The 16,655-nt window shown below is 42.7% G+C and overlaps 1 protein-coding gene across 1 annotated transcript in view; it reads left to right on the top strand.

Annotated features, from left to right (window-relative positions):
• Positions 1–179: 179 nt before the first annotated feature.
• The window catches only part of dnk (deoxynucleoside kinase), a 37,319-nt gene continuing 20,843 nt past the window's right edge, over positions 180–16,655 (top strand). Inside the window, exons 1-6 of the mRNA XM_077647245.1 lie at positions 180–303; positions 1,034–1,089; positions 1,146–1,220; positions 10,316–10,369; positions 12,156–12,319; positions 13,201–13,289. Coding sequence (XP_077503371.1) covers positions 300–303; positions 1,034–1,089; positions 1,146–1,220; positions 10,316–10,369; positions 12,156–12,319; positions 13,201–13,289 — 442 coding nt within the window. The 5' untranslated portion in view covers positions 180–299. The remainder of the gene's footprint in view (positions 304–1,033; positions 1,090–1,145; positions 1,221–10,315; positions 10,370–12,155; positions 12,320–13,200; positions 13,290–16,655) is intronic.

Here is a 16,655-nt window from a genome sequence, read left to right on the forward strand (position 1 = left end):
AAGCATTTCCAGATACTGTCGGTGCTGTCAGCCTATGCTACCAGCTACGCTTTCTCTTTGACGCAACTGCGCATTCGAATAAAAATTCATTAAGATCGCCGGCGCCAGCGCCGCTGCATGCACAGACAAGTAGTGACTCTACTGGGAACGAGGTTGCTGTACGGAGGACGGCGCTGCGCTGCAAACGCGGGAGCTTAGAAAGTGCCGTAGTGGCACTGCATATCTGCAAGGCGTGTATTACACTTAGGTGCCTCGTAGGACTGGTCGATTTAGCACGTGTCGGAGACAGCCGGAGAACCATGAGTAAATACTAATTTTCAACAAACTTTGAACCGTATCGTGTACGGCATTGTTTCGTTTTCGATGCTCGTTCTCGGTAATGAGCGCATCCGTGTGCTAACCGGCATTATTTCCACCGGTCACATTCGCTCAGCGAGTTAAAAACAGTATAGGTGCATTACGCCAGCGCAGTCTACAGAATAGCTTAAATACTCCTAGATATTATGCACGAATTTCGCGCGCACAGCTCCGTTGACACCATTTCAGTTCAGGACAGGAGTTGAGAACAGGAAAGTAGCATAGTTGTGGCCTTCGAAACATCCATGTTTATACCAATATGTTACTCAGGCATGGTTCTTATTAATGTAGCATATGTTTTCGCGTGGTAATATTTTAGCTTAGTCGGAAATGACACTGTATTATTGGTGACAACATATTGCTGAGGTTGCACTATAATACCACTTGTGCGAGTGCTGGCCCTGAATCAGATAGTGTGTGTGTGTGCTCACAGACTTCTTGTTCTGGTAATGTAGTTATGCATTTTGCTTACATTCATGTGACAGTATCAAGAAGAAGAATTGAGAAGGCAGTGCATTTACAAAAGGATCTTAGAGATGAAAATTTCAAGAATGTCAACTGTTCTTTTGGTATATGCAAATACCCTTGTGATGTGCTCTTGATATGCAAGACCTTGTGATATGCACTTTCATGAAGTAACATGCCTTTTGCTTTTCTTTTCCTCTAATGGTGACAGATGTTGTTGGAGATGCTCAACTGCAGAAGGCAGCAAGAAAAGGCCGCACTGTGAATGTAAGGTACATTTTATTTTGGCTACTTGGTAGCCACTCATAATGTGCATTTTGCAGGTGGCCGTGGAAGGCAACATTGGATGTGGCAAAACAACTTTTCTAGAAGGCTGCAAACAGTTTCTTGACACATCTGTAAGTTGTTTGATTAGGTATCATCAGCCATAAATGATTGTAGACTGAAAAGGAATAACAATATCTGCCTAATAATGGCAAAAATCTTAATCATTTTTAACATTGCACATAATTATTTGATTGGGCCAATAAAACATTAAACGTTAGAACCCTACCGAAGGAATCCTGCCCTGTATTTTTCAGGGCTAATTACCAAGAACAAAATGGAATGATAGTATGCCTCATGAAGTTAGAATGACTGTTTAGGCATATGCTGTAATTTCTGGATTATAACACTGTGTATAGCCCACAGGGCCCAATTCTTGTTGAAACGAGCCGCCGCAGTGGCTGAGTGGTTATGGCGCTCGGCTGCTGGCCCGAAAGACGCGGGTTCGATCCCAGCAACGGTGGTCGAATTTCGATGGAGGCGAAATTCTAGTGGCCCGTGTGCTGTGCAATGTCAGTGCTCGTTGAAGAACCCCAGGTGGTCGAAATTTCCGGAGCCCTTCACTACGGCGTCCCTCATAGCCTTAGTCACTTTGGGACGTTAAACCCCCCTTAAACCATCTTGTTGAAATGCAAAATTTTTGCTAGACTGTTTGCATCCGATACATAGTATGCAGGATCGAGTGTAGAGTCTGCAAACGCGTAAGGGCACAAAAAAAATCAATATTTTTTCTTTCTGCTTGCTTTGATGAGAGTAGATTTATTTCTATTTTTTTTTTGATCGCAAAAAAATTTTTCAGTCTTAGAACTCATCATGACCAGCATTATCGATGCTGTTGAAGCCAACACGGTGTTTTGTTTCTACATCGTTTTTGGCTCCTATTTACTCCCTCATGGGAAGGTGTCTGTGGCACTGACTACACAATCTTCCTGCCTGCAAGGTGAAACATACAGCGGCACATTGCATTGGCCAACTGTGATACAGCGAAACCTTGTTAATTTGGTCCCATTAGTTCGATAATCTGGATAATTCGGACTGTTGATGTGGTCCTGGCCAACGATCATGTAAGCTTATGGCGTAGGGTGCCTGTTAATTTGGATGCTGCCGGGCTCACACCAGGTAATTTGGGCACACTCCTGACCGGAGGCTGTTCGCAGTATGAACGACATAGCAAGTGATCATGCTAATATCTTGTTTCATGTCAAATAATTATGTCAGAGAGGTGCAGCGGCAGGCGGGACGACGTTCAGCAGGCCCTGGCACCGAAAAATCGTGCAGATGCATGATTTCGGTTTTCTTTTTCCGAGTTTTGGCGGCCTGACTATTCATTGGCCAGCCAGCTAAGTACAGTTTTGTGTAGTTTCGGACGCCAATTTGTGCGGCACTGGTGTTTTCATTTTCTCGCCAAAAGCCGCCTTGCTGCCCCGGCGCCTACGTGTTTCCCTCGGTTCCGTCCGCGCGATACTTCTATTCTTTTGTTAGGTTGAAACTGCGTGCTTGTCATGCACTGTCTGCAGTTCGTGCAGCGGCATCTCTTCACACGCGATGCTGCCACCTGTGAGCAGGCACCACTGCTACCACATTGCACCGTGAAGGAGACCTTCACCATTCTGGAGCAGTTGTGCGCTAACAATACCGAGATGTGCGCGGATTAAATGCATCTAACATTATTACATAGAAACACCGCTGCAGTGCAGTTTTCATCTGAAAACCAGACTACCACTGCCCTTGTTTTCACCAAATAAATTTACTGTGATGAGAACGAGTCATGGCAATTTCCGGGGGGTGTTCATTCGTTAACTGGGACCTCTTCGGATAATTAAGACATTTTTCCTGGTCCCTCAAAGTCCGACTTAACAAGATTTTACTGTAGCGGCAACACTGTACACATTCCTTATGAAGTAAAGCACCGACTATCAGCAACGTGCATTATGTTTAATGTAGGTTATATGAATCGGATGCACAATATGTTTCGAATGTAGATAGCTGTTAGTGCCAGTAGTAGACCTAGTAAACTGTGCAATGGCAAAAGAAAGTGCAAATATGACCATGATTCTAGATGCTGCACCTTTTCACCACACTTCACGTTCCCATTGTTTGACTCTATCTTTGCGGGCCACTCCTGTATTCCACTGCCTTTTGCTGTTGGAGTTTTTAGATAGGGTGATCTGCTTCTTAGGGGAGCCAACACTGCAGTGCAGTAGAAAGTGTTTGCTTGCACCTCTTGCTTACTACTCGCGTTTCACTTTTTTGCAGACACATGCACATTTGGCTCCTCGTGGAAGTGAATCGCAAAATTTGCCTAACGTGGTCACGAGTAGCGTTATGCTAATACTCTCATTTCTTAGTCTTTGGCCCCAGCTCTCGTATTTCTAGTTGTTTTCAAGGCTTTTTTTGCTGCCACATTTTATCTGCTTCTTTTTGTTTTTGACTTGGAACTTTAAAGGGTCAGTGAGGGTTATGTGAAGTTAGCCTATATCGATAAACTGTGACATTCTAAGAGCAAAGAGACCAAAGAGAGCAAAGAGAGTTTTTACCTCTGCATAAAAGTTTTGTGTTTTGTACACAGAGTACTGTAGTGTTGTTTTTTGTGCTCATGGGATGAGTCTTTATATTGAGGAGTATAAATTGTGTTTACCTTAATTCTCAAGCATTGGGCTCCTGCTATAAAACATGAGGAAGCTGCTACGAATTTACCTTTTGCTTGTTGCAATGTCTGCTCTAAAATGTTCTTGGCCATTTCCATCACTGTGAAGGGAAAATAATGTCTGCACTGTTTGAGCTACAAACGCCCAATGTGAATTTGAAGTGAGTAAAAAGAGGCAGACAGCTCAGTTCACGCAAACGGATGAAAATAAATTTAGGTGAAGAGCTAATGTCTTTTTAGGAAGAAGAAAAAGAAAGAAAAACAGAAGCATCTTTGTCACAAAAGTAAAACATTGGAGAATGGTTAGATTAGCAGCTGGAACACAAGGGCAAAGTGATACGGCTGCACCTATTTATTATGAGAACGTTAGAAATTGAATCAAGAGACCAGTCGTGCTATTTGATGGCAACACGACTTTCCTCGTTGGCTTCCTGTTGTGTGAGAGGTGAAGTCATAACAGCTTAGTTGGAGTGCTTGTTATTGTCCCAAGAATTTCCATAGGAGCCAGTGATGTCATTTTAAAGAGATAGTGTGAAGTTCTTGAGGGGTGTATCCTGAATTCCAATTTATAAGCAGGGGAAATGTTACAGTAAGAGCCAAACTTGCAGTTTCAGGACGTTGGGCTGGCATTTCAGGTGAAATGTTTGAGGGGAATCTCTATAAAGGTGTTGGGAGGAGTGTGTGTTGATATTTAAAAAAAATATTGCGGTAGGGACGAAAGATGTATATAGATTTAAAATAAAAGAAACAAAGAAGTATGCTACTATTATGCAAAACCCTGACTTTATTTATTTATTTAATTTATTTGTTTAGGTACTTTAAGGGCCTGTTTGGGCATTACATGGGTGGGGGGAGTGGATAACAGAATTTTAAGAAACAAAAGGAGCAAAATGATTGCATAAATGCACTGGGTCAGATAGTAACAATGGAAATGCAGGAAAACAAAAAAAGAATATAGAATGTGTTGTCAAACTGTCTTAATCTAGTACATTTTGAGCATGGTGCTAGTTGCCGTAAACACAGTATAATGTGTAACTACGAACAGAAACCACAAGGGAATACAATACATGCAAAGGTGGAAGATTCAAGCAGATTGCAATGCTGCATCTGATTCAATATATGTTAGTAACAAAATGTGGAAAGATAACGGCTCAGTAATAGCCGCAGTGCTAGCATGTAAGGCATTCCATTCCATAATAGACAAAACTAATGGGGAATTTTGATATTTATTCATGCGAGGCAAAGATTGGCTTAATTTTATGCGCATGGTTAGTACGAGGTGATATGTGATGTGCTGCTTTGATATGCTTGCAATGCCGCATCTGATTCAATATACATTAGTAAAAAAATGTGGAAAGATAATGGTTCAGTAATAGCCGCAGTGCTAGCAGGTAAGGCATTCCATTCCATAGTAGACAAAACTAATGGGGAATTTTGATATTTATTCATGCGGGGCAAAGATTGGCTTAATTTTATGCACATGGTTAGCACGAGGCGATATGTGATGTGCTGCTCTGATATGCTTGGACGTGAGGGATAAGTTGCTGTAGTAAAGGGAGTGGAAAAGAAATAGTGTACTGAATTTCCATCCTATATTTAGGTTCAAGAGGCTCAGGGATTGTTTTAGGGCAGAAGCACTCTGGTATGGAGAGTTAAACCATAAAATAAAGCATGCTGCCTTATTTTGTAGATTCCATGGAATTGGACAAATTACCTTGATAATGATGCCATACTACCGAACAATATTCTGGTAATGTCCAAATTAGTAGAGTATAGGCCTGTAATTTAATAGCAGTGTTAGCAAGAAATCGACGATGTCTAAGAAGCCCTAATTTTTTTAGCGCTTTGACAGCACCTCCTCTGTTTTTACAATGCCTGCCGAGTACAGCTGATCTGACCGTCCAACACCCTCTCCTATCCTCGTTTCCTGCTCTCCCCCATCGGCTAGCCTTCACACCTGCTCTACGTCTGTGAGTCTGTGAGGGAGAGTGCCATCTGAGTGGCGCCTGACCACAGAAAGCGGACGAAGACAATTTTTTAAACGTTCTCTCTTCCTTTGTGAGGCGGCGCTCTGCATCCCTCATAGTAATCAGGCTGCCTGTGAGGTATTGACGCATCATAGAGCGCGCCGTGCATGGCGCTGCTCATCGTGGAGCTGCTGCAGGCACTGGTTTTAAAAGGAGCCACAGAGAGTGTGGTGCAGCGGCGTTGGCGTTGTAGCGAAAGGCTGTTGCGACTTGTTAGAATCATGTTTGTCTTTTAGCTACAATGCTGAAACATTCCGGGAGAGATACTGAAACTGCTTGGCAGAAATATGAAATTGGAGGGTAGAGGCAGTTAGTAATAGGTTTTACTCTATTGATTCGTGATTCAATCATGTTGAGTAAAGAAAATGGGAGAATGAAATAAAGAAAGAATGATATATCTTCCTGAGAAGGCATTTTTCGAAACTGCCAAGAAGTAGTAGCTTTGAAGTCGTAGCTCTACTTTTTGTAGGCTAAGCTGTCATCGTTACGACAACTAGATAAAGATTTTTCTCTGTGCGTGGCAGACTGCAGCTACGATTGTTTTAAGAAGCGAAAAGAACTCCAGTCGCAAATGCACGGCACAGCAGCTGATGCCGAAGCATTTTGGACGTTCTGCCTTGTCTTGACCACATCCAGGTGCTAATAAAATGATGCAAAACTAAAAAAAGCGCTTGAAGAAAAGGAGGCAGACAAAATCGAAATCAAGTCTGCTTGAGCACGTCTTCAGGCGCAGTCACCGTAAAGGCCGAACCACAAGGCAGCGTTTCCTTGGCGCAGCATCAGCATTTATTCTACCGTCGTTGTCGCTTCAGGCCGCAGGAGAGGGCGATCAAACACATGAGGGTGTACAAACTGGTTGTCCAGACGGGAGTTAGGTGTGTTTTGTTTCGCTCATTGTTGTTATGTTCCGCTCGCGCACGAGATGCTTTGTCCTCCTAGAGCGTACAAATGTGGTTCCGCTACAATGCATATTTCTGTAAATAAATGTCAATATAAGCAAATACGCAAATTCTAGAAATATAAATGGCTATAAACACAGAGCTGTAATGTATATAGCAGCAGACACGTGCAAAGTATTGTATATGCTATTGCTGTAAAGAGTTGTAAGTATATGTAAATAAATGCATGTGAACGTCCCCTTCTTTTCTACAAATGAGCTTAAAATTTCCCACACTTCGCACAAAATTGAAAGCAGCAGCCGCGCTTGCCATAATTAACTGGTGCCATTTTAACGCTGCTGCGAGGACACCTCGTCAGTGTCGCGGACCACACCATTTATCCGCACAAAACAATTTTTGTTAATCATGGTGCCACGAAACGAACAAACGTAACAACTTACAACACTCTATTCGTCTGGCAAGGAACAGCATCCTCAAGTGATAGGCGGAGCGAACGCCTGAGCCCAGTTCTGCAAACGGTGAGCAAAGCTGCTGCTCCAGCTGATTGTCGTTGGGAAAAGTGCTGCGCTGCAGATGAATCGAGAGCTACGCAAGAAAGGCTACGAAGCAGGAATCTGACAGACGCGTGGTGTAGGTCTGTAGTGTAGGAGTAGGGCAGATAATGCCAGCATCGCACGACCGTTGGCAAGCATGACACAAGCAGTCCAACCATCTGGGTAGCGCAGCAGCGCGGCAACTAACTGAAGTGAGGCGTACTGGTGGCTCCCATTGCGAACCGGGCGATGCGGCTGGCATTGTAAAAATAGAGGAGGCGCTGGCTTTGCTAGTGAGGTACTCTATGTGTCTATTCCAAGTTAGGTCCGGGGCGAGAATAACACCTGAATATTTGAATCTTGATGTGTGCTCAATAACACCGTGGCTTGATGCAGTTTTCCAAAGTGATGAAAAAGTAATCTGGTTAATTTTATCAGTGTTTATTTACATCTGCCAAACACTGCACCAAGTACTTAGCCTATCTAGATCTGTTTGCGAGGCAACAACATCGTTAGGATGAGCTATTTCTCTATATGTGATACAATTGTTGGCGAAAATATTTATGGAGGAGATAATACTAGTTGCTATTTTATTAATATAAATTAAAAACAGTAGTGGGCCCAGGCCAGATCCTTGCGGCACTGCCGATCTAACGTATTCAGTTTTAGATGTGAAGTCATTCACAGATACGAATTGTTACCTGTTAGCTAAAAATTCTGCTATCTATTTTGTACTGTTATAATCAAGTTGTAAGTTAGATACCTGTGTGATGAGACGCTTGTGAGGTACGCGATCAAAATATTTAGAGAAGTCAGTGTACAAGGCATTGTTAATGGTAAGATTAAGATCTGTTATCATTTCAAATAATTGGGTTTGGCACCAATGCTGGTACCTAAATCCATGTTGATTTTCAAGTAGGGGGCATTTTTTGTTTAAGCATTTCATTACTTGAGTAAATATTAAATGTTCCAGTAGTTTGCAGTGCACTGAAGTCAGAGAATTGGGTCTATAGTTGTTAAGATTAGTATTATCCCCAGATTTAAATATTGGTATAACGTGTGCAGTTTGCCAGTCGTCTGGTATGCAACTGCTGTTCAGCAATTGCTGGAATAATAGCGATAACAGTAACTTCTAGAATTTTAGTAGTTATTCTAATAGGACCGAGACTAGAATGAAATGGAAGCCTATCAATAGCACAGGCAACACCATTTTTTGTGATAGTGATAGGATTAAAATGTTAAGCAATAGTATATGGATCAGGAAGCTGGATGTTCACAGGGATAGGTGACTCATCTGTAAAAGCTTTGCTGAAATGATTGTTAAGGAGTTCTACGCATGCTTCTACTGGGACTGAAATTCCATTTTTGTCATTCAGAGTTATTAGCTCGTTGGTTTCTTTGGGTTTTAGGACACACCAGAATTTTTTCGGATTGATTTTTGACAGGTTTTGGAGTGTGTGATTAAAAAAATAATCTTTTGCACCTTGTATAATTTTTTCATTAACAGTCAACAGTTCTTTATACCTTTGCCAATTACAGGGTGTGTTAGCCTGAGTAGCCTTTCTGTATGTCCTTTTCTTTCTGCTCAGATGCTTCTTGATGTCCTTCGTGAACCAGAGAGCATCTACTTTTGTCTTAATCTGGAGTTTTGGTATAGAGACTTCTTCAGTTTCCTTAAGTTTGTCAGGAAACAGGGACCAATTTTTGTTTGTACTTGGATCATCGAAGTTATGTTGGAATGCAAGTGTGAAGTCCTCCAGCATACAGTGCTCTTTGTCTTGGTGCACTTTGGTGTAATTCGAGATATATCTTGTAGTAACTGTTCTTACATGAACCTGTAATGGGTATAAACAGTGTATGAATCTATGTTCGCTTACATCTTCTAATGCGTTGCACTTCTGTATTATTAGGTTCATTAGTAAAGATCAGATCTAAAACATGTTTCCCGCATGTCAGCTCGTGCACCAGTGGGTTAGAATGAACAAGTCAAGGCTACTGCGAAAGTTGTGACAGTGAGACTGGCTTTCCTGGAAATCACTGAATGATGCACGGCAGTCGATAGCAGGGTGGTTAAAATCTCCTTTCACAATAAAGGTGCTAGTATTGGGAAATTTGTTAAAAATACACTCAGTGGCCCAGTGAAAAGAATCGACAAAATTGGACCAACAGTCTGGCGGCCGATAACAAACACCAATGATGAAAGTGATGCCACTAACTGCAATGTCACTAATAGCAGTTCAAGATAAGTGTCAAGAGGAAACAGTGGTGGCCGATAGTTGCTTCTTACCGTGATCATGGTGCCTCCTCCATGAGAAGTAAATTTATCTTGATGAAAGATTGATAAATTGCTTGGAAATAATAATTCACTGTTTTGCAAGTCTACTGTTAGCTAGGGTTCCTGCCAAGGATAATATCAACTACGCATGTGTGCGTCATTGCGTTGGTCACATCATGTTTAGGCTCATAGTTTACTCTTCTAGGTCCTGCACAGGCCTAGTGTGGTAGGGTTGTAGCATAGGCTTCAGACAAAGCGTGAGTGCTTTCCAGTGTTAACAGTGAACCTCCATCTTTTAGCAAATATTTTGGATGAAAGTTGCATTATAGCCAGCAGTTAATATGAAATTTTTGACCTGACATGGTTTAATGGTTATTAAAGGACTGATGGCAAAAGTAGTACAGCATGAAGCATTGCATAAATAGGCCCAAATACTAGGATGAAATTCCCATGAAGAGGGTTGTCCTAGCAGCCCTAAACATCCAACATGACAACATAGCACCCACTGTGCTGACTGCATCTGTAGAAACTTCTTTTGGCCAAATGCTTTGTGGAACATACATGTCGTGAGCATTCCACCCACTTTTCGACCACAAAAACAATCCATTAACTGCGTATTACTATTTGTAAAACTAAATGTGTGCTTTTGTACAAATCTCGTACGTATTTATCTGTTAAACACTCTCTTAATTTTAACAGTACACAGGCATGTATATTGTTTAAGTGGACATATTGCAGTTTTTTTATTAAAATGTTGCACTTTGCAAAAAGTTTATTTTATTTTGCAGGTGCTGATTGAACCAGTGAATATATGGCGAGATATACAAGGACATAACCTTTTGGTATGATTACACAGTTTCTTATGCAGCAAGGATCCTAGGCATTTTGTAGCTGGTGGTGAGGAAAGCCTTTTGCAGACGATAAGGAACAGCCAAAAGAAGGGCACATCAATAAAAGACGCCGTTGTGCACTATGCCATATTTGAACCGCACATCTTGTAATGATAAATGGCCCGTTAGCTGATTTGGCATCCAAGTTGTGTTCTTTTTAGCAAAGTGATGAGGGTGAGTCTAGTGTTGACCAAAAAAAGGAAGGCAAGTAATAGTAACGATAAGCACTGATCAACATTGTTCACAGAGTGTGCTCTTTTCTTGTGTGGGTGCTCATACGTCAGCCAGATGGGACAGCGTTTTAATGATGATGCAAAGGAACACAATATCTCTGTGAAACAATTCAGGAGGTCACTTGCTTTTGCACTGTAAGCAGTGTGGTTGCAAACTGTATTTGCAGAACACAATGATTCTTTTCAATGCTAGAGATAGAAGAGAAGTGGATGAGATGTATTTCATTACTAAAAAATTCACCGATGATTACGATATTCTCTAATGCTAAATTTGAGCACAGCTGTTCAGGTATATTTGAACCCCAGGAGGCTTGGCACCGCTACCACTGAACCTGCTCGGGCAGCCCAGCGCTTTCTTCCCGTGCAAGCGAGGTCACAGAGCGCAGGTGGCTTGCTTGCTTGTCTGTTTTCTTCTCTTCTCTCCTCTCCTTGACGTCACGAGCGCCATCTGGTGTGAACAGAAAGCATAAAGGTACAGGCGCCTACAACAGATGGCGCCTCTAGGAGTTGGTTTTCAACTATGAAGCTTGCGTTGAGTGCCACTGCCACCGGCCCAGACTCTGCTTCCCTCTTCGTGCTCCCTTTGCTATCGCCGGCTTTCCTCCTCAGCACTTCATTACGACATGGCATGCCGCTCAGCCTGAAGAACGGCCGCCTAAGAGCTGTGTTCTAAAATGTGGTAGCAGGAATGTAAGCGAGCCGTCAATTACTCTTACAATTAAAGAAATTGACATTTCAGTAGGTCATAATAAATTGCTCTCCCCCAACCTGAGGTTTGTTTTAGTGTTCATTTCTGTTTCATTGCTTGTCTACTCTCATTTGCTTTCTTAATTTATTTTTAATTGTTATTTTCATCATAATTTAGATCACTTCATTTTACCATGTTCCTTTGGTTTTAGTTTTTCACCATCAAATTTTGTACTGCCGGATTTAGGCTAGTGTTAGTTATTTGCTGCAGCAGTGTTCTTTATCTGTGTAGCTCATGTTAGTGGGCCTTAGGTTATTAGCTTCTTCCCTGGGCTAGTGCCAATTTTACGAACTTTGGGAGGGGCAGTAATGACAGTTGTTCATGTGGATGTTTGTGTGCATGAAATGCAGCTAGTCAAGACTCTAGTTCGGAGTGATGCAGCACCACTTCGTCAATGGAGTCTGTGCATATTAGCTTTGAGACGAAATATGGTATCTTTGACAAAATGCCACTGGTCTTGGGAAGGAAATGTAATGTGGAGAACAGATAATTGATGGCTCATTAGGGTAATATAGTTTAGTCCATGATAGAGGAAATGTGCCAGTTAGGGAGAGGGTTTGGTGGGGAAATAGTGTTATGAAATTCGTGGGAATACAAGTGGCCACAGCAGTGGTGGGACAAGGGTAATTGGAGATCACTGGAAGAAGCTGTTTTCTTGCATTGATCATAAACAGGCTCATGATGACAACTAATACTCATTATTGCTAGCTTTCAGCACAGGCCTGTGGAGTGAACCATTATTCTTCTCTTGGTACAGGAGCTGATGTACAGGGACCCAAAGCGTTGGAGTCTTGCATTCCAGACTTATGTTCAGCTGACAATGATGCAGCTCCATTTGGCACCTGTGCAAACTCCAGTAAAACTTATGGAGCGATCACTCCAGAGTGCACGCTATGTCTTTGTGGAGAACTTGCACCGTAGGTGAGCAGGTCAACTCTAATGTCACTCTGTTAATACTATGCATGGCCCCGAAGTGATGAACATTTTTTATTTCATATAATGAAGCCATCGTTCTGTGCTCCTGCAGATAAGCAAATTTCTGTGCTCTGCTATCGTTACATGTATGTGATTAAAGCAGGATTCCTATTTGAAATTTTAGTTTCAGTGCCCTTTCATTTCTTAAGGCGGGAATGGAGAGGTAGCATGAGGAAGCACTAATAAATCTCATTATAGTGAAGCATAGTTGTCAAGTGAAAAGGGCAAAATAGCATAAAAAGAACATTGCAGCTTTGGTAAAGGCAGGACAACTTATCATATTTGAATGTTTATTACCTGATGTCTTATCATGGAATGCAACCCAGTTGGTGTCATTCCAGTTAAAAAAAACCAGTTGGAACTGGCCAGAACACATTTGGAGCCAGTGGAAACCAATAGGGACCAATTGGATTCTAGTACGTCCTAATTGTGTTTTCGCCAGCTCCAATTGTTTTTTTTTCACTGGGATAAGCACAGCTAAGACAGACAATGTGTACCTCAGACAGCTGTGCAGCATTTCCTCTGAATCTTATTGTTTCACATCACAGGAGCAGGAGCTATGCAGTACAGGCATTTGCAGTTTTAAGCAAAATTCATGTAGCTAGGTGGTGAATTATTTTTAAAACTTAGTATGGTGCTAATGAGGACTACGGCTTAAGAACCAGGCATGAAAAAAGTGATCTAGTCAGATATTTGTATCACTCTCTTCATGCCTGCTTTTTGTGTTCTTGTCTTTATTTGCACCATTTTAAGATTGTGTGGAAATTTTTGTTTGAAACCTTCACTGAAAATGGCTGCTTTATGGAGTTGTGTCTTTGACATTGCAGTGGGCACATGACTTCTGTGGAGCTAAGCATCTTGGACCAGTGGTTTAGCTGGATCACTAAAAATGAGGCTGTGGGATTGGATATGATCAGTAAGCATATACGATTGGTTTTTCTCGTGTTGTTTGGTGAGGGCTTGTTGATAGGCTTAGGAAGCACTCTGTAGAGCCGCAACAATACACTTGTATTCAAGGTGATGACAACCAACAAGTGATGTTTATTCGAGACATACGTGAATCTATATTGAGCAGACAAGGGAAGGGAAAAGAGGGGCTTGTTATGACACACATGACGGAAGACAACAGTCACCGAAACCAAGGAGCATGAGGGTTTTTTTTTTGTTTTGAACACTACAAATTAAAATCTCCTTTGCTCCATGGTTGCAGTGACTCTTGGCTTTCGTCGTGAATCTATATAGACAGACATCACGTTTGTAAACAAAGGCAGCACTGCAGTCGGCAGGGATGCAGGGTGTAGGCAGAAAAGCAGGCTGCCCATATCGTGCTATGCTGGGTTGCATGCATTTGAGACCAACTCGCATGTGCAAATATTTTGAAGTATTTGAAAATGTGGGCATCGTCTTAGCATAGAAACATTTTTATTCATGCCTGGTGAGCAGTTCTGTGCTTTCTTTAAACCAATTTGCTGCACAAAATTGCCATGCAAAGTAGTACTGCATCAGTCTAAATCTGCATGCCTTGTTGGTAGGGAGTAACACAGCGCAGCTACAGTGGGCTACTACTGTATTTACTCATGTAATTTGTGCGTTCACATAATTTGTGGAACTCTTCATTTGTTACCTGGGTTTATAAAAAAAAAAACTTGAACTCTCATATTTCACGCCTCCTGCTGAGCCAGACCATCAGCACACATGCTGGTGCGCACAAGGCAGGCTTGAAAAAATCGGCGCGGCTGTGTCGCCATGTATACTGCAAAGAGGGGTGAGTGGCGAGGGAACACCGCCACACTGGCCACGTCGCTCTAAGGAAGATGTCACTGCCGAACTGCCAAGGCCAAGCCAAAGCAAAGTCATACCTGATACATTTGAGGGACGAGCATGGCTCCCCCCCTTTCCCAAGACACACCAACATAAAAGTGGAAACAGCGCTAGCTAAATAGACAGGATGGAGGTAATGACAATATAAAGGAAAGCAATAACAGCAGCAAAGCAACACATCCTTCTCAGCACAAACCGGAATCCCAAATTATGGAACGTTTGCTGTTCGGTTTGCTGCTAGTCAGCCAGGCCGCAAGTGAGAGCATTATTTTATTGCCTTTCATCTCCATTTGCCTTTGACTGCTGCCTTTACAATTGTGTTGTTGCTTGTTTATTGCTTCCAGCTTTGCATGCGCTGTCATGCCATCCCACAGGGAACTATATAATGCGGGGTGGAGCGGGAGGGGAGTTGGAGGAGGTGTATACGTTGAGGTGCATTTGGAGTTAACTTAAAAGGAAGGAACATAACACAAGAAAGGAAAGGAATATAACTAGTTCGGTGGACACCTTAAAGGTGCACTAAAGAGGAATCTGAACTCGTCTTTTTACCGCGGGAACTCTATCGACATGTTCCGGTGGTTCTTAGAAACTTCGAATTATTATCCTGTGCGGCTGATTGGCCTAATTAAACTGGATTAAACATCCCGGCTCCCACTTTTTTTTTAACTCAACGCGGTAGGTAGGCGGAGTCAACCAACGTGTGGAGTGCCTTACAGCCAGTCCAGTGGTGGCTCGCTTTCGCTTTTATTTTGTTTTTTACGTTTCTGTGAATAAACAGTTTCAGTCACAGAAAATATAACCGCAAATGAGGCCCATGGAAATAAAAATACACGTGGTCTCTTTGATTTACATATCACTCCGCCGATGGCAGCGCAACAAGCCGCCGCGGGACTGGCTGACGCGTTGGTTGACTCCTCCTACCTACTGTGTTGAGTTAAAAAAAAAAAGGCGGGAGCTGGGACGTTTAATCCAATTTAATTAGGGCAATCGGCCGCACAGGACAATAATTCGAAGTTTTTAAGAATGCCCGGAACGTGTAGATAGAGTTCCCGCGGTAAAAAGACGAGTTCAGATTCCTCTTTAGTACACCTTTAATGATGCTGTGAGGTGGCGGTGGTGTCCACCTACAAATTGAGGCAGTTATGCGCAGTTAGGAATACGCAACCTGAGGGAGGCTCTCACAGGAACAATCTGCCGGGTGGCTATAGTGAAAGGTGGCCTCTCTCCACCTGTGACAATGGGTAGGAGGCAGGTGGATTGAGGAAACACCACTTGTAGGGAAAAGGAGGGAGAGGCCAGAATAAGACCCACAAAGCAAAAATAAAAATGACTAAGAAGAAAATGACTGTGCCAACAGCAGGCCAACATGAAAAATAGACAGCCACCCAAAGAAGCACATGTGCAAAAATGAGGCTTGTGAGATCTATGCTTCTTCCGCATTGTTCAAGAAGAGCAACCTGGGTCTCACAAGCCCTAACGATGGCTGTGTTTTAAAGGAGCTCTGTAACGCCTTCCGAGGAGAGCACATTAACTCACTTAATCACTGCACTGTGTCGCCATGAAAACCAGAGCCAAATAATACTCTTCTACACGCAGCAGACGACCCACAATCACGCGTCAAAGTTGGCGAGCTCTTCCCGGCGACTTTTTCATGCTCGCACCCTCCTCCGTCCCCCGTGTCTGCGTAGACAAGGTGAGAGGTGGCCATTGGTTAGATTCTTTCAGACGTCGGGCAGCTACCGTGGCCGCGGCCAATAAGCCACTCAGCTCCGGCGGGTCGAGAAGCTCCGCTCCCAGAGGGGGGTCGGCGAAGGAGTGCCTACCTTCCAGCATGCAAAAAGTGACGAGAGGAGAGGGAAAGGCACGAAGACGCTGAAATTCAAATTTTAACTACAGATAACTCAGCTTCTACAAAGCGCATTTAAAAAATCCTTGCTGGACACTATTCGTGAAGCGGCGTGGTTTAATATCCCGGGCATGCCGCAACTTTATTAGAGCCCCCATCACAGCCCCTTTAACAGCCGCCTCCTGGTGCAGTGGCACATCGCTTAGCCACTGCGCTGGTATGAGGACTCGCAGCGATCTATTAGTGTGATACATTTTGTGCAATGACCACAGCCGGAGGGAACAATTAATTGCATGTGACATAATACGGAGAGTAAAAAGGAACCGCTTAAGGAAATTATGAATTTCTCAGACATCAGCAGGTCTTTATGCAATATAGTAGACAGCTTCACGAAGAACTATCTATGCAAAAATGAGCCTTGGAGCTACTCCTTCTCCACAATTGCTTCTCTGCATTGCAAACAGCGATTACGAATAGCAGTGGAATAAAAAGAGATCAGAATGCAATTGGAATAGAATGAGAATCGGAATAGATTGACGAGTGAAAGACAATGAACTAATACTTGGAATTGAATCAGAATTGTAATAGATTGGGAAGTGAAAGAAAAATGGTACT

The sequence above is a fragment of the Amblyomma americanum genome, chromosome 1 (assembly GCF_052857255.1).
Source record: "Amblyomma americanum isolate KBUSLIRL-KWMA chromosome 1, ASM5285725v1, whole genome shotgun sequence".
NCBI lineage: Eukaryota > Metazoa > Arthropoda > Arachnida > Ixodida > Ixodidae > Amblyomma > Amblyomma americanum.